Raw genomic sequence first — 18,972 nt, forward strand, 5'->3', positions numbered from 1 at the left:
TGTCGGTGTAGGACCTAGTTTCCATAGGAAAGCATTCTTTGATTTGACAATGTCTTGGGTGCTGTTTGATGAATCTTCACAAATGTTTGTAAATGAATGGCCTGGTCACTTCAGCTGCTGTGTTCAAAGTTTCGGGGTGATTAGTCAAGCAGGGGCTGAGAAAAATAGGGGGTCCCAAAAGGCATTTTCTCCATTTTAAGTTCAATAGGAAACTTTAGACAAGGCTACAGCCCGAACTGCTGAACAGAATTACACCAAATTTGGCAAGAAGGAAGCTCTTTGTTCAGAAATCATTCTTTTTGTTAACTGGTGTAAATACTTTTGGTAGTTCTTGAGAAATGTTAAGATTTACAGATATTCATATATGGACGCGAAGGATCCGCAAACCCTCTCGATCTCGTGCCTGCAATCTGATTGGCTGCTAACACTTCAAACCAGGAAGTGTTGGCGGCTATCTTGCAACTCGGTTGAACTGAGTCACAAGAAAAAACATTAAAAAAAAGAAAAGGGAAAGGGTAGAAACACCCTGCCCCCTTAGGCATCCTCAAGCGGTCCCACAAAAGCATTTTTTTAAAAATAATGTCGACTGGAGTCTTGTAGGGTCTGCGAATCCCGCCCCCCCAAAAAAAACAAGCTGCGGTCTTGTTTTCTTTAAGCCCCCGGTTGGGCCAGGTTGCGGAGGGAAGGCCACATTGTGATGAGGGGGCCCCCAATTCCCTGGAGACCACCACCTCTCCAGGGCAATTAATATTAAATATGCGAGCACCCGCCCCCCCGCAGACCCGGGGGACCCCCACCTCACTGTGGCTTGATAGTTTTTTTAAGGCATTGGGGGTTCCTGCCCCCCCAGGCAGCCCTCAGCACCGCCACATCCCTGGGGCTTTAAACAATAAATGTGGGAAGCCATGCGGGCACACTGCAGCCCCACAGAGAGCCACCACCCCGGGGCTTGTTTTATTAAATTTGAAAGAGGCATGCGCCCCCCAGCCCTGGGGACCACCACCTCCCCGGGGCTATACACAATAAAAGCAGAAGCCAAGCAGCCCCCCACAGCCCCAGGGACTGCCACCTCCACTGCGGCCAATTTTCTTAAACACCGAAACGCGCTGGGTTGGCTAGCAGCGGATAAATCACTCTGGAGCCACAATTTATGAGTATTTGATAATTTCTGGAGGAGTGCGTACTTGGCAGTAAGTCTGCTGTTGGTGAAAACTAAAAAATCAAAGGGGTTTCCTCATACCCTGGTTCGCAATGAGCTGTTGGTGCCTGGCACTAATGAGTGTGGTGGTCTGGATGTAATATTTGGTGCCAGATGTCCGCAAAACTACTGGAACAAAGGATGTCAAAGAACAATGACCTGAGATGTTTGCACAGAAGAAAAACTGTTGGTAACCCCTTTTCCGCATTTAGGAAAATTGTTTCTGAAAAACACGGAATGGAGTCCGCAGTGTGAAGTGGACTCATTTGTTAATGCGTATGGTGCATTGGTGGTTTGGTAAAAATGGGACCCTACAGTGAACAATGAAACTTGCTAGCTGCAGGGAAAATTATATATGGGGTAAAGGCAAAAAGCTAGGTGCAAGTTATAGAGTCAGGTAAAGCATTTCAGGCTATATATTCACATATAGTATCTTTCAAATAACAGAATAAAGTGCACTAAAGTAGACATATACACATGACCAGAAAATGTATATCTTTTTAAAGAAAGATGTTTTTATTCTTGATTTCTTAATAGTTAAAAAATAAAATGGGGGTATATCAGATATGTATCTATCTATATATATATTCACTGAAAAAACCATAGGTTTCACACACGTTATAGTTAGGAATTAGCATTTAAAAAACCTTAGAAATTCAGTGAAAAAACCATAGGTTTCACACATGTTATAGTTAGCTGGACATTTTACTCGTAAAAAACCAATGAAATTGCCCCGTTATAGTTAGTTCAGCTAACTATAACTCGCGCGCCCGCAATGCACTGCTGATGACGTCACATATTACATCACTCATGACATGGTCAGTGACATCACTCATGACATCACTGATGACATCTCAAATGACATCACTGATGACATCACTGATGACATCATCCTTGTGATAGAGTGGCAGACCTCCTCTCACCTTAATATAAGCTTTGATACACACATTCAAAAATAGAGACTAAAAATTTCAAAACAATGGACATACCAATACCAGTTACAACAACCTCTTCAGTAATTCTAAGATCCACATACACATCCACTCATTCACCAACAGTCCTATACAGTCACTCATACATGTACTCACTCATCATATGTACTCATACATCTATACATCCTGTTACACAATGCCACTCATCCATAGAGTTACTCACACACATAGTCACTCATGCTAATAAAGAATCAAACATACATTTACTTGCATATACAGTTATACACACACCACCACACTTACTTCTACGGAAACTTACACATACTTAGTCTTTTAAACAATCACTTATAGAAACACATACTTATTCATACAGGAACTCTTTCAATCTCTCACTTTCACATATACTCACATATATACACCAATAGTCACATATACTAGTTTAAAACGTATGTAGTTACTCCTGAAGACACTATTGAGACAGTCATTCACTCACTAACACACCCATACACACACTCATCCACCCATACAGTCCTGCACACATGCTGTGTTCAACACATACAAACAGTGAGTCACTCATTCATGCACCGATGCACTACGTAATACCCCCCACCGAACCATGCAGACACTCAGACTGATACTCAAAAAAACAACTAATAACCTAAATAGGCACCCATGTAGCTACTCACCAACCCATGCAGCCACTTATACACAAAGTGAGAGACTGATACAGATATTTACATATTTAAACATTATTCACTAAGCCATGTATTCACTATGATACACTTAATCAGTCAGTTACACAATCAATTTTTCAAAAACAAATCATCCATTTAGACACTTATATACCCATTTATTCTTCCATCGACCATGAGATATACATATATAAAACATATTTAATTTTCAGAATAACACACATTCACTAGATGATGTCATCAGTGATGTCATCAGTGATGTCATTTGAGATGTCATCAGTGATGTCATGAGTGATGTCACTGACCATGTCATGAGTGATGTAATATGTGACGTCATCAGCAGTGCATTGCGGGCGCGCGAGTTATAGTTAGCTGAACTAACTATAACGGGGCAATTTCATTGGTTTTTTACGAGTAAAATGTCCAGCTAACTATAACATGTGTGAAACCTATGGTTTTTTCACTGAATTTCTAAGGTTTTTTAAATGCTAATTCCTAACTATAACGTGTGTGAAACCTATGGTTTTTTCAGTGAATTTCTAAGGTTTTTTAAATGCTAATTCCTAACTATAACGTGTGTGAAACCCATGGTTTTTTCAGTGAATTTGCAAGGTTTTTTAAATGCTAATTCCTAACTATAACGTGTGTGAAACCCATGGTTTTTTCAGTGAATTTGCAAGGTTTTTTAAATGCTATTTTTTTTTTATATTCTTCATTTTTTTCAAACATATTTTTATTTTAATTTTCTTATCTTTTATAAAGACTATGCTTTAATTTTTAAAATCCTTAAATATTTTTTTTATATATATTTTTTTAAAATAAACATGTAAAATTTATTTCCAGATTTTTTTTTTTTTTTTTTTATAGTACGCGTACCGTAAGCTCACGGTAAGCGTACGGTTTACGCAACGTCCGTAATCTATCTACGCTGCTTGCGTATAGTTACGCACTTTGCGTAGCCGCGCGTACTGCGCGCGGGACGCGTGCGCGCTTACGCAACACGCGCACGTTACGCGGAAGTGCCGGGAAATGACTGTTATGCGCATGTGCGCAAGCGCGTGTCTTTTTTACGCGCACGCGTACTTTTTGCCGTAAGCGCACCGTAAGCGTACCGTAAGCGTACGGTAGGTCATGTGATCTTGAAACACAACTTTTGATTGGTTGAAACTACTTTCAGTTCTAGAACTCTCCTACACCACACCCATTCCCCTCATTTCTGCTTGTGATCCCTTGGGAGAAGGAGCTGGTTTGTCTTTGGGATACGATGGCAGAACAGCAGAGCTCTTCTGAGAGTGAGGCTAGCACCAGCAGCACTGTCTTGAGGCAGAGAGCGAGGAAAGTAAAACCTTCTTATGTTTGGGATTATTTTACTTTTCCAGAAGGCCAGCAAAAGGTGAATGCACCCTTAGTTACTTGCAAGCTGTGTCAGCGTGTACTTTCTAGAGGTAATCCTAACAGGAAGTATTCCTTTGGGAATCACACCATGAAGAGACACCTCCAGGATGTACACAGAAGGACACATGGTCATCTTTTTGGAGGTAACTCTTCAGAAAGACGAGCCAGTACATCCACAGCAGCTCAGCCTGGACCATCACCTGCAGGGCTTACTCCTTCTTCTGCAGGTCAGGTGAGCCCTTCATCTGTGGGGGGAGAATCTCCTTTTGCTGGCCCTCTGGAAATGAACCCTCGATTTCGGAAGGTTGATATTCATTGCACATTTTGTAAAGCTCTAATTTGTTATAGGGAGACCAGTGTTTCCCTAGTGAATAACAAAATAGATCAGCACATTTGTAGCTTTGAATGATTTTCCCATGGTTCCTTTCCTCTGTCCCTGCATGAACACAACGGTTCTTTTAAGAGCCAACCTTATCTTTCATCTTTTTTTTACATTTTTTTTAAAAAACTTTTTTTTTTTTTTTTACCGTACGCGTACGGTAAGCGTACCTTTTTTTTATTTTTTAAAAAAAACACTAAAAATCATTTTTCACATTACAAGGTCCTTGAAAGACTACAATTATTACTATTGACTTACCATACTCACTGAAAAAAATATTTATTCATTTGTTTTTTTAAAAAATAGTTTTTAAAATGGTTGTAGTTTACGAAAATTTTCTATATCGATCTGAAAAAAAAGAAAAAAGTATTAATATTTTTAAAACATTTTATAATACAGTACACATATTTACATTTTTTCCCAAAAAATATTTTTGCCTTATTTTTGCTGTTTTCAGAATATATTGCATTTCACTATAAATTGTGAAAGCAATTGCATTCATCATTTTACAGCGGGCAAAAAAAAATAACAATCTCAAAGATTGTATTAAAAAAGCCCAGAATCTCTTCTCACTTAAACTTATCATTACAGAAATGCATATTATTCTTAAAAAATGTCATCTAAAAACAATACTTTTTTCTTTAAAATACCGTCTGATATTTTTGTTTCAGAAGTACATTCACAATAATATATCTCAAATAACTCCAAAATACATCTGATTTTATTTCCTTTAGGCCAAATAGTATTTTTTATTCTTTCCCTGGAATAAATTTCCAAGGGAAAACCATTAAAATTCTAAAGTTTAATCTGTCCAGATCTCACCGATTCTCTGTAACATTTTGGTTCACGAAAATTTTTCGAATAATTTATTTAGTCCACAATAGAATTGCTTACTTTTCCACATGGCCAAATAGTAATTTTTGAAATTATTTTTGAAAAAATTTCCAGTGGCAGTCCAATAACATTCCAAAATTTAAAATGTGCAGAAGTTACCGATAATCTCTAAATTATTGGTTTTTCAAAATTGCATTAAAAATTTAAAAAGTCCACATTACAATTGGTTATCTTTCCTTTAGGCCAAATGATAATTTTAAAAATCTTTTTTCTACAAAATTGCAATGGTAATCCTGTAAAATGGTAAAATTATTTTGTCCAGATCTTGCCAAGTCTCTCTAAAATTTAGGTTTCAGGAAGATTAGATAGGAATTTGCTAAATCAAAAGGCAAACGTTGTTTGAAAATCAATTGGGAATCATTACACAGTGTCCATCCTTTTTCACATTTTAGATAAACTGTGTAATGTCCAGAAGTAACAGTAGGTCCATCATGGAAAATTATTGCAACAGTTACAAAAGTTTTTCCTGAAATTGATAATTGCTGTCCTGTAAACTTCTTTATTAAAGTATCCAATTTTGATCCATCAGCTCTACATCGTTGCATCATTAAAATTACATACTGTCCGTATTCCCTTAAAATTAATGTTGATAACATGTCAGAATTACACTCACCACATTTCATGCTATGATTAGCATCTTTAACTAAGTTTGCAAAAGTGACTGTTTTACTCTCTGGCAATGTCAAATAAATAAACCTTTCATTATCAACAATAGAACCACTTATATTATAACAATTATCACAACTATGTTCCCATTTATAAGAGAGACCAAAAAAAATGTCAATGGGAACTCCTTCTTCTTCCACTACCTGAAGAAAATACATCAAAAATTCGTGAGCATCTTGCTGTTCATTTTGAGAAAACTGTGTTCGTCCTGAACATACATCTAAAAGTTTTCTAATATCAGTAGCACTTTCTATTTGAGTTTTATCTTTACTCAGCTTTTGAAAAAGGAGACTGAGCTCTGAACAGAATCTTTTTCCCTGATTTATTATTATCTGCTCTTGCAAACTTTCCAGATAAAAAGCAACATTCAGCACTACATTTGCGTAGCAGTTGACACCAGAGCTATTTTCAAAATGACATCCTACAACCTGTTCTTCATTTTCCTTATTCTTTTTGCTTGCAATTACATCACTCCTCTTTTTTTTCCTCTTCTCTACATCTTCATTACAGATATTCTCATTTCTCCTTTTACGAGAAACTACACGTTTCTCCAACACAGGATACTGACCTAAATGAGGAGCATAGCTTCTTCTTAATCTATTATACTCCTTTACACAGTTTGTATCAGCACTAACTTTTGAGTCATCGAAGTCTATCATGAATAAACCTGATAATGTTTTGACTCGTGACAAAGCAACATATGCCATACCTTCTTTGAACACACTAGATCCAATGTTCACAAATGCACAATCTACAGTCAATCCTTGAGACTTGTGAATAGTTACAGCATATGCTAGAGAAAACGGAAACTGCTTCCTACGTACATATAAGTCTTTCACAAGCATGAAACGAACTGAACAACGACAAATGTCTTTAACTTCCTCTATCTGATCAAATTTTATTTTTAACCATTCAATTCCATCTTTTTTCTGATAATTAATAAAACCCACAACTCTTCCCATCGCTCCATTTACTAAGCCTTTTTCAACATCCAAATTTCTCCTTAAAAACACTCTACAGTTCATGCAAACATATAGATTTTTTTCTAATCCTGCTGTTTTGGAGATGTTCTTCTCTAGTGAGTCCAATTTATTTTTCAGTTTGCCTGTTACTGTGACAGTAATTCTTCCATCCTCAATTTTGTCCACTGCTTCCAATTTCATGATCTCTTCCTTTTCCAATTTCAAAAGCTCCTCATTGAATATTGAGCATTCACGTAGAGTTGGCATTAAGCAGATGACACTTTTGTTTTCTGCAATGTTCTTGTATATCTTCTCTGCAACTATTTCTTCCTTTGGAAATAAATTATGTAGCAGCCGAGTCTGTAATGCTTTTTTGCCAGCTTCTGTGAGTAGTCCAATCCTGATATCTTTCAGAATACTTCCATATTCTTCATCGTTTGCTTGCCTCATATTAGTTGTAAGTTCCTTGTACTCAAAGAAGGACCAAATATTTGTATTACCGATGCTTCCCAATGACTTCTTCGTGTCTTCATGTGTCACAGTATTAAACACTGGTTGTCCTTTAACCGGAGTAAGTTGCAAAAGATCCCCAAAAACGATGACGTGTTTTCCACCAAATAACACGTCATAGTCTGTCTTCAAAATTTGCTGCATTCTTAAATGCACAAAGGCAAGCATTAAGTTTGATACCATGCTCACCTCATCAATAATGAGAACTTGCATCTTCTTCAATACTCTTGAAACTTCCAAGCATGCTTCTCCAGTTAGCTTGTTGAATTGTATTTTGTTCTCATGCTCCACTGGTAACATTAGCAAACGATGTAAGGTGATTCCTTTTATGTTATATGCTGCTAACCCAGTTGGAGCAGTAACCACACAAGACAAAGTAGAATCTGTTTTTTGCTTTAGGTAGCTTCTGATGACTTTAATTAGGAAACTTTTTCCAGTGCCAGCTTGTCCGCTTACATACATCCTGATTGGATGAAATGATGTGCATGAGCACTCTTTTTTTTCATGTAGAAATCCGTGATCAATTTTGTTTTTGATCTCTTCATAAATTTGTTGCTGCTCTTGATTCAGTTGTCTTTCCAAATTTTCTAAGTCTATAAATGCTTCTTGAGCTTGATTCATAGCCGTTTCCACTTCATTCATGGCTATTGATGCTTCATTTTCAACGATTGGTTGTCCTAGGGGATCTTGACTGTATGTTCCTGAACTTTGGCTGTCCTGAGAACTGTCTCTAGCAATTTCTGCTGCAATTGTAGTTTCCTGTTCAATTTCTTCATTTAACATTTGCAGATAAGTTGAGAATGTACTGCATTGTATGCTGTCTTTGCAAGCATTAAAAGAATCTTCATAGCTCTGGAATTCTCCCAGTAGTTCATCCTCTGAACGCCATGGTTTAAACAACTGTAAAAGAGCCAAGTAGTAAAATTCTTTCTTGTCGGTAGTGTCGCAACTCAGCTTCCGGTGATTTATCAAACTTCCTTTGGTTTGCTTCACCAAACATCCTTCTTCACCAACGACTTTATATTTTCCATTATTGATGTCTTCTGCAGCTTTCCGTGAATAAATGTAGTTCTGCAGCACTTCATAGAGACACATGTTCTCCAGATGATGACTTCTCTTGGGATAATATGTGTCCAACATGTTTGTTTTCAATATATCTGTACTTTCAGGTTCGAACTGTGCCAAATATTCAATTTCTCCAACAGATTTCAGTACCCGATTTCTCATTGCTGCAAGGCCTAAACTTGCCCAAATTATTCTTCTTGACTTCGAGTAGAGACTTGCAGAAGATAATCTATCTGAACATTCGTAGGATCCAATTTCTCGATGCGATAACATCTTCAAACTGAAACTGTACAGCTTCTTACTGACAGTCTTCTCGTGAGAAATCTCTTCCCACATTTCCTTCAATTCTGTTTTTTCTGATTTCGTAATGTAAGACGTTACATATCGAGCAACAGCAATGGAATTGTCAGCAACATACTGTATATCCATGTTAGCGTTCCACATGGATAAAATGACTGGGTTGTAGTCATTTATATTTTTTGATTCTTCTTTTCTTTTAAGGTTGTAGGTATTCTTAGGTGATTTTCTTGTGATAGTATGTCTCACAGCTGACATAAAACTGTTGACTCTTCCATTTGTAAGAACAGGTCTAGGAAATCCAAATCGACATTTAGTGTAGTATTTTTCTTTGCTCTTGTATTTCCGTCGACAGTATTTTCCACACCGATGACTTTGGAAACGTAGAACTTGCTCCTTTAACTTGTACTCTTCTGTGCTTTTAGGTATAGCACATGTTGCATATTCTTCAATGTAAGATAACACTGCTTCATCAGTATCTGTTCCAAACTTTGGGGCATCCTTGATCCACAGCAGCATATGAATATGAGGAGCACCTCTTGCCTGGTACTCTTTTCTCCAAAAGAAATCCACTACTTCTCCAAGGGGTGGATTTTTTTTATTGCAGATGAAGGACATCATAGCCTCAAATCTATGATTGAAATATCTGCAAACATTAACCGGATCCAATGAGCACAGTTCTCCTGCTGTCTTGTATTCGATGTTTTCAATGTTTGAATTGGCCTCTCGTAGAAAATCCAGTAAATCATCCCAAGCGTACTCGGCGCAGCTTAGGGTAAGGAACCATGTTGGTGTTCCTAAATTGCGTAACATGCATTTTAGTTCACCATGGCGTCGGTACCAATATTCATTTGTCCCACGCTGACAAGCCATCAGATTGATCAGTTGTGTTTCCAAATGATCATCTCGGTGCTGCACTTTCTCCATAAAATCCTTAGCAGACACATTTTGTAAATGTACTCCACTTTTTAAAATGTGATTTACTGCATAAGACAGTGCAGACAAGTCGCTTTCAAATAAAAGATGGAACAAATAAGGGATACTTTGTCGAAATCTGGGATCTTCAGCATATAGTCTTGTAGTCCGATACTCAGAAGCTGGAATCTGTTCCGGACGTTCATCGTATCGTCCTCCTTTTCCTTTAGGAAACAGCTGGGGAAAACATCGAGCTTCCAAGCTCTCCTCCCATACACTCACGGGATTTCCTTTTGCTTTCTTCATCTGAAAGAGATCAATATTGTCTCCCATAACTTCTTTCGAATGGAGAGGATGTATGCTAAAATGTTCATAAATTTCTTCTTCCTTTGACTTGTCCACTTTTTCAATTTGTCCACTTGGTGTTTCTGTATCTCCTTGTAAATCTTCTTCTTCTTCTTCTTCTACTATATAAATTGATTCATACCATTTGTTATTTTTTTTCAAATACAAATTTGCTCTTTGTACTTTCCGCACATCTACCAGCTCCTGCCAAATCTTCTTATTCTTTGTAGGTACACCATTAACCAGAATAATTAATGGTTCAGTTTCCAAAGTATCCGCATCAATAGTTTCCATATTTTTTTTCAAATCCAAGGGCAAATACACCACTCTACCTTTTAAACCTCTCACTAAATCTGAAGGAGGTAATTTACCAGTTTTGGGCTCCATACGTACTATGGTCTGGAACGGATGAACACATTGAATGAGTATAGACTCATATGTATTTAATTCAGAAAGTTCAGCAGGAATAGCATCCAATTCTAAATTATTATGTACAGCTCTGGTCGGCATTCTATTTTCCTCTAACTTGTTGTAGCAGTATTTACAAATACGCTGATCTTCACCCAATTCAAAACAATTTTCAAGAAATATATATGTTGCAAAATCCATCCACTTATAATTATCTTCATTTTCACTCTTTCTGTAGAGATCAACATTCCTAGTTTGTTTTCTATAATGAGTTCTGCGGCAACAAATACAAGTAACATTTGGTCTTTCATTAGAGACTATTGCAAATTTTGTTATGTGATCATTAAATGTCTTACTTACACAAGGTTCTACATTCTCTTCCACTTCTGCCTCATTTACTGTGTCCTTCTCTGCACTGTTTTGTTCAGGACCAAAGTAACAAAACTGAATTTCATCAACAACCTTCTCTACATCTGATACCGTTCCTCGGAACAGAGCCCTATTCAATTCATTTAACTTTATTGCTGGACTTTTGGCAAAATACAACCGTCTCACAAACTTTCTCATTTCAGTATGATGAACAGCCAGCATCCTAAAATGATGGAAAACACTATTGCACACTTTTCTAGATAGACAAGCAAGAGAATGACCCTGCAAACCAGTATTCTCTCTCACTCTGCATGGATCCAGACTTTGAAGCACCTTAATCTTTTGTTTTACACTTTTTTTACTATATTCTCTTAGAAACTCTCGAAATCTGTCAATAGATTCCTGACGCACAGTGCAAATACTACTACAATTCCAAGTGTACACTGGGGCTTTAGGACGTCTCCCCATTGCCTCATCTGCCATCACTTGTACCTCATCTCTTGGAACCATTATCTCCTTCTCCATTATGCAACCATTTTTTACTTCGTATGAACGACCTCTGGTGTCAACTGCATGCAGCAAACTATTACTTTGAAAATAGCTCTCTTCATTAAAAAAAGGTTCACTACTTGAGCTATGCATCCACTTTCCTAAAAACACTTTACAAAAATTTGTTCTGTTCACTACTCTTTTGCTTTTGCTTTGTGATTTCAGTACATTAACCATTTTATCTAATGTACGCATCCTATTCAAAATTAATATGAATAGTTTCCTTTTTAATTCTAATGCCTTTGCTGCAATGGCTTCAATTTCTTTTTTTCTCTTATAATATTTAGCCTTTTGCTTATATTTCTTTATATCCTTTATCAAATTGGACATAACTCTTCTCTGAAACATTTTTCTACGTATCTCTTTAAATGCTGTTTTTCTGTTTATGTTAAACTTTTCAATTGCAGAAGGTATATTTGCATTAACTAAATCCTCAATTTTTTGCTGTTCTGTAGGTTTTGTTACATTTTTCCGAGAACAGACATTTTGTACATTTTTGTTTGTTTTCAATATTTTGTTTAGGAATTGTCTTTTTTGCTTACCAGAAGATTTTTTCTTTTTCCCAACATCAGCATCTTCTACTAACTTTGGTCCTCCAGTTGTCCTCAAATATAGTTTTTTTTTTAGCGTTTTTTGAACTCGAGATTTTGTAGGCATCTTAAATTTTGTTCACTGTTCTTCAGCAATACCTGCAAAAAAACTAAAAAAAAAATTCTTTATTGTATTTAAATATATTACTACATTTCTTTTCACAATAGTCACAAAACGAAATTTCTTTGCCAATTTGAATGCACACAAACTCCTCTTTTTTTTTGGGCAAGTGAAAATCTGTATAACAAACTGTCACATTATGAAACCAAGCTGTTTTTTTTTCAGACCACCACCGTGTGTATTCTCTGTGACTGCCTACACTCCAGCAGGGGCAACCAGCCTTAGTGATGCTGAATGTATTTGCATTACAGACTTAAACCTGAAAACCCCACTCGCTTCTAATTACTGTGCATGACTATACATGGCAAGCACATGGGTGTGTGCTAAACCTCTGCTTCTTCCCCCAAAAATTCGCTCCTCTTTTCCATCTACTGCAACTGTGAAATCACCAGAGCAAGACGCAATACATTTCTGCCTATAATTCTTCTATGCACACAGAGTCATGTTTTCACATTAGTGCCAAAACGAAATTTCTTTGCCAATTTGAAAGCACACTTACTGCTCTTTTTTTTTTCGGGCCAAGTGAAAATCTCTTTTTACACTTTGAAATCACTTTTACAGACTGACACATTCTGAAACCTTTTTTTTTAAATTTATTTAAATGCACATGTCCAAGCTGTTTTTTTTTCAGACCACCACCGTGTGTATTCTCTGTGACTGCCTACACTCCAGCAGGGGCAACCAGCCTTAGTGATGCTGAATGTATTTGCATTACAGACTTAAACCTGAAAACCCCACTCGCTTCTAATTACTGTGCATGACTATACATGGCAAGCACATGGGTGTGTGCTAAACCTCTGCTTCTTCCCCCAAAAATTCGCTCCTCTTTTCCATCTACTGCAACTGTGAAATCACCAGAGCAAGACGCAATACATTTCTGCCTATAATTCTTCTATGCACACAGAGTCATGTTTTCACATTAGTGCCAAAACGAAATTTCTTTGCCAATTTGAAAGCACACTTACTGCTCTTTTTTTTTCGGGGGCAAGTGTATATCTCTTTTTTCAATTTGAAATCACTTTTACAGACTGACACATTCTGAAACCTTTTTTTTTAAATTTATTTAAATGCACATGTCCAAGCAGTTTTTTTTTCAGACCACCACCGTGTGCATTCTCTGTGACTGCCTACACTCCAGCAGGGGCAACCAGCCTTAGTGATGCTGAATGTATTTGCATTACAGACTTAAACCTGAAAACCCCACTCGCTTCTAATTACTGTGCATGACTATACATGGCAAGCACATGGGTGTGTGCTAAACCTCTGCTTCTTCCCCCAAAAATTCGCTCCTCTTTTCCATCTACTGCAACTGTGAAATCACCAGAGCAAGACGCAATACATTTCTGCCTATAATTCTTCTATGCACACAGAGTCATGTTTTCACATTAGTGCCAAAACGAAATTTCTTTGCCAATTTGAAAGCACACTTACTGCTCTTTTTTTTTCGGGCCAAGTGAAAATCTCTTTTTACACTTTGAAATCACTTTTACAGACTGACACATTCTGAAACCTTTTTTTTTAAATTTATTTAAATGCACATGTCCAAGCTGTTTTTTTTTCAGACCACCACCGTGTGTATTCTCTGTGACTGCCTACACTCCAGCAGGGGCAACCAGCCTTAGTGATGCTGAATGTATTTGCATTACAGACTTAAACCTGAAAACCCCACTCGCTTCTAATTACTGTGCATGACTATACATGGCAAGCACATGGGTGTGTGCTAAACCTCTGCTTCTTCCCCCAAAAATTCGCTCCTCTTTTCCATCTACTGCAACTGTGAAATCACCAGAGCAAGACGCAATACATTTCTGCCTATAATTCTTCTATGCACACAGAGTCATGTTTTCACATTAGTGCCAAAACGAAATTTCTTTGCCAATTTGAAAGCACACTTACTGCTCTTTTTTTTTCGGGCCAAGTGAAAATCTCTTTTTACACTTTGAAATCACTTTTACAGACTGACACATTCTGAAACCTTTTTTTTAAATTTATTTAAATGCACATGTCCAAGCTGTTTTTTTTTCAGACCACCACCGTGTGTATTCTCTGTGACTGCCTACACTCCAGCAGGGGCAACCAGCCTTAGTGATGCTGAATGTATTTGCATTACAGACTTAAACCTGAAAACCCCACTCGCTTCTAATTACTGTGCATGACTATACATGGCAAGCACATGGGTGTGTGCTAAACCTCTGCTTCTTCCCCCAAAAATTCGCTCCTCTTTTCCATCTACTGCAACTGTGAAATCACCAGAGCAAGACGCAATACATTTCTGCCTATAATTCTTCTATGCACACACAGTCATGTTTTCACATTAGTGCCAAAACGAAATTTCTTTGCCAATTTGAAAGCACACTTACTGCTCTTTTTTTTTCGGGCCAAGTGAAAATCTCTTTTTACACTTTGAAATCACTTTTACAGACTGACACATTCTGAAACCTTTTTTTTTAAATTTATTTAAATGCACATGTCCAAGCTGTTTTTTTTTCAGACCACCACCGTGTGTATTCTCTGTGACTGCCTACACTCCAGCAGGGGCAACCAGCCTTAGTGATGCTGAATGTTTTTGCATTACAGACTTAAACCTGAAAACCCCACTCGCTTCTAATTACTGTGCATGACTATACATGGCAAGCACATGGGTGTGTGCTAAACCTCTGCTTCTTCCCCCAAAAATTCGCTCCTCTTTTCCATCTACTGCAACTGTGAAATCACCAGAGCAAGACGCAATACATTTCTGCCTATAATTCTTCTATGCACACAGAGTCATGTTTTCACATTAGTGCCAAAACGAAATTTCTTTGCCAATTTGAAAGCACACTTACTGCTCTTTTTTTTTCGGGCCAAGTGAAAATCTCTTTTTACACTTTGAAATCACTTTTACAGACTGACACATTCTGAAACCTTTTTTTTAAATTTATTTAAATGCACATGTCCAAGCTGTTTTTTTTTCAGACCACCACCGTGTGTATTCTCTGTGACTGCCTACACTCCAGCAGGGGCAACCAGCCTTAGTGATGCTGAATGTATTTGCATTACAGACTTAAACCTGAAAACCCCACTCGCTTCTAATTACTGTGCATGACTATACATGGCAAGCACATGGGTGTGTGCTAAACCTCTGCTTCTTCCCCCAAAAATTCGCTCCTCTTTTCCATCTACTGCAACTGTGAAATCACCAGAGCAAGACGCAATACATTTCTGCCTATAATTCTTCTATGCACACAGAGTCATGTTTTCACATTAGTGCCAAAACGAAATTTCTTTGCCAATTTGAAAGCACACTTACTGCTCTTTTTTTTTCGGGGGCAAGTGTATATCTCTTTTTTCAATTTGAAATCACTTTTACAGACTGACACATTCTGAAACCTTTTTTTTTAAATTTATTTAAATGCACATGTCCAAGCAGTTTTTTTTTCAGACCACCACCGTGTGCATTCTCTGTGACTGCCTACACTCCAGCAGGGGCAACCAGCCTTAGTGATGCTGAATGTATTTGCATTACAGACTTAAACCTGAAAACCCCACTCGCTTCTAATTACTGTGCATGACTATACATGGCAAGCACATGGGTGTGTGCTAAACCTCTGCTTCTTCCCCCAAAAATTCGCTCCTCTTTTCCATCTACTGCAACTGTGAAATCACCAGAGCAAGACGCAATACATTTCTGCCTATAATTCTTCTATGCACACAGAGTCATGTTTTCACATTAGTGCCAAAACGAAATTTCTTTGCCAATTTGAAAGCACACTTACTGCTCTTTTTTTTTCGGGCCAAGTGAAAATCTCTTTTTACACTTTGAAATCACTTTTACAGACTGACACATTCTGAAACCTTTTTTTTAAATTTATTTAAATGCACATGTCCAAGCTGTTTTTTTTTCAGACCACCACCGTGTGTATTCTCTGTGACTGCCTACACTCCAGCAGGGGCAACCAGCCTTAGTGATGCTGAATGTATTTGCATTACAGACTTAAACCTGAAAACCCCACTCGCTTCTAATTACTGTGCATGACTATACATGGCAAGCACATGGGTGTGTGCTAAACCTCTGCTTCTTCCCCCAAAAATTCGCTCCTCTTTTCCATCTACTGCAACTGTGAAATCACCAGAGCAAGACGCAATACATTTCTGCCTATAATTCTTCTATGCACACAGAGTCATGTTTTCACATTAGTCCCAAAACGAAATTTCTTTGCCAATTTGAAAGCACACTTACTGCTCTTTTTTTTTCGGGGGCAAGTGAAAATCTCTTTTTACACTTTGAAATCACTTTTACAGACTGACACATTCTGAAACCTTTTTTTTAAATTTATTTAAATGCACATGTCCAAGCTGTTTTTTTTTCAGACCACCACCGTGTGTATTCTCTGTGACTGCCTACACTCCAGCAGGGGCAACCAGCCTTAGTGATGCTGAATGTATTTGCATTACAGACTTAAACCTGAAAACCCCACTCGCTTCTAATTACTGTGCATGACTATACATGGCAAGCACATGGGTGTGTGCTAAACCTCTGCTTCTTCCCCCAAATATTCGCTCCTCTTTTCCATCTACTGCAACTGTGAAATCACCAGAGCAAGACGCAATACATTTCTGCCTATAATTCTTCTATGCACACAGAGTCATGTTTTCACATTAGTGCCAAAACGAAATTTCTTTGCCAATTTGAAAGCACACTTACTGCTCTTTTTTTTTCGGGCCAAGTGAAAATCTCTTTTACAGACTGACACATTATGAATCCACCATGTGTAACTACAACAAAAACAATTCCCATTTCTATTATTCATTTCTTAAGTTACCACATACATCCCCTCTCAAACTGTAAACTCACCTTTAAAATTAGTTAGTTGTGAAAGAAATGTGTCACTCAAACAGCAGATTATCAGAGCCAGGATCTCTGTTCTGTACACCTCTCTCCTCTCAGCAGAACCAGATAATGGCAAACTTTCCCTCTATTTTTCCACACATATACATGTAAGTTTCAAATCTCAGTGCTTCCCCCTTTTTTTCAAATGTAATGACACATTTCTATTGGTTGAAAACCAACCCTTTTCCAAAAGTACCCTGCCCCCAACTTGACTTCTGCCTAGTACCCTTCCCCCAACTTGACTTCTGCCTGCTACCATAGCAACAGCTCATGGAACACTGCTGTGTGCAGTTAGGTCAGAAGTTCGACACACAATGTTTCAATTCCACAGAGCAAGAGTGCTTGACTTTTCAAACCTAACTGCAAATCCATAGTACTGTTCTTTGGTTACACATTTTTTTGTACCAATACAAAACATGCTTCTATTAATTTTCACATACAGCCTAGTTTTTTTTCTAGAATGGTATGAAACAGCCAATCAGTTCTTTTTGTTTTGTAAAAAATATGTATGCCTCCATTTCCAAACTGTCTTTCTTTTCATATTGCCATTCTACTGAAAGACACCTCCTGAGTGCATCCAGTTCTCCTTTGAAGATGTTCACAGTGTGGATTGTAGGGCACAGCTATGTCTTCTGGAGTGAAAAGTTTGCAGAGAAAACAGATATGGTGAGAGACCTTGCTTTGCCAAATGTAGACATTAAATGGATTGGTCAGAGAGGGTTAAAGTGGCACCAATTGATGCCATTGGTGAAATCCTTCATGCAAATCCAACACCCTGACCTCATAATAGTGCACTGTGGTGGCAATGACCTAGGCACTTTGACTGGGGTAGGTCTGGAAATGCTTATGAAGGACACCTTTGCACAACTGTTTTCACTTTTCCCTAAAACTGCCTTTGTGTTTTCCAACATATGCCAAAGGCAAAAATGGAACTGGTCCAATCATTTCTGTCCACAGATTGACAAAGCAAGAAAGCACGTCAACAAATCTGTTTCTGCTTTCCTCCGTGACTATGGTATGGGTGCCATTTACCACAACAACTTGCGTTACGACATGCAAGACATTTATAGAGGAGATGGTGTGCACTTCAATGATGAAGGGAACAGAGTCTTCCTCTTGAACCTTAGACTCTGCATCGGTACTTACTTGTAGGTACCACTAAAAAAATGACTCCATAAACACAACAGCTCTTTTTAGAGCTCCCTAATTTCTAAACTCTTAAATCTGATTTTCATTTATTTATTTTTATTTTTTTTACCGTACGCTTACCGTGAGCTTACCGTACGCGTACCCCGTGATTTTTTTTAAAATCAATAAATGTTTTTTTTGTACTTTTCTGTCCTTCTTTGACCCCCTTACAATTGTTAGGGGGTCTGTAACTCTCCTCATTGCCCCCTTTCCTTGTTTTCACTCTTTTTTTTCAGAGTGAAATACACAAAATGGCGGCCGCCGCTTCCTGGTTTCGGCCGATTCGAATGTTTACTAAGATCTAAGAGCCAATCAGAATCGCGCTCGCGCACGCCACCGTACGCTTACCGTAAGCGTACGGTAAGCGTACCGTAAGCTGGCTCAGATATATATATTGATTTAAAGGCTATTTTCTCAAAATCAACTGAACTGATTTACACCAAACCTACAAAAGGCACTTCCTTGACCTACGGACTACCTCTCTGCCAAATTTCTAGTAATTCTGTTCAGCCGTTCGGGCTGTAGCTCGTTCTAAAGGTCCTATGGAAAAATGCATGGGAAAAACGCGTTTTGGGACCCCCCTTTTATCTCAGCCCCCGCTTGACGAATCCCCCCGAGACTTTCAGG

At 37.9% G+C, this 18,972-nt stretch overlaps 1 protein-coding gene across 1 annotated transcript; it reads right to left on the reverse strand.

Annotated features, from left to right (window-relative positions):
* Positions 1–4,748: 4,748 nt before the first annotated feature.
* Positions 4,749–17,231, reverse strand: LOC146789299 (uncharacterized). The gene is made up of 2 exons (XM_085630040.1): positions 17,122–17,231; positions 4,749–12,276 (listed from the first exon to the last, which is right to left on the reverse strand). The coding sequence occupies exon 2, from the start codon at positions 12,231–12,233 to the stop codon at positions 5,769–5,771; it is 6,465 nt and encodes a 2,154-aa protein (XP_085486166.1). The 5' UTR covers positions 12,234–12,276; positions 17,122–17,231; the 3' UTR covers positions 4,749–5,768.
* Between the last annotated feature and the right edge of the window lie 1,741 nt (positions 17,232–18,972).

This window comes from Triturus cristatus, chromosome 10, assembly GCF_964204655.1.
Source record: "Triturus cristatus chromosome 10, aTriCri1.1, whole genome shotgun sequence".
In the NCBI taxonomy this organism is placed as follows: Eukaryota; Metazoa; Chordata; class Amphibia; order Caudata; family Salamandridae; genus Triturus; species Triturus cristatus.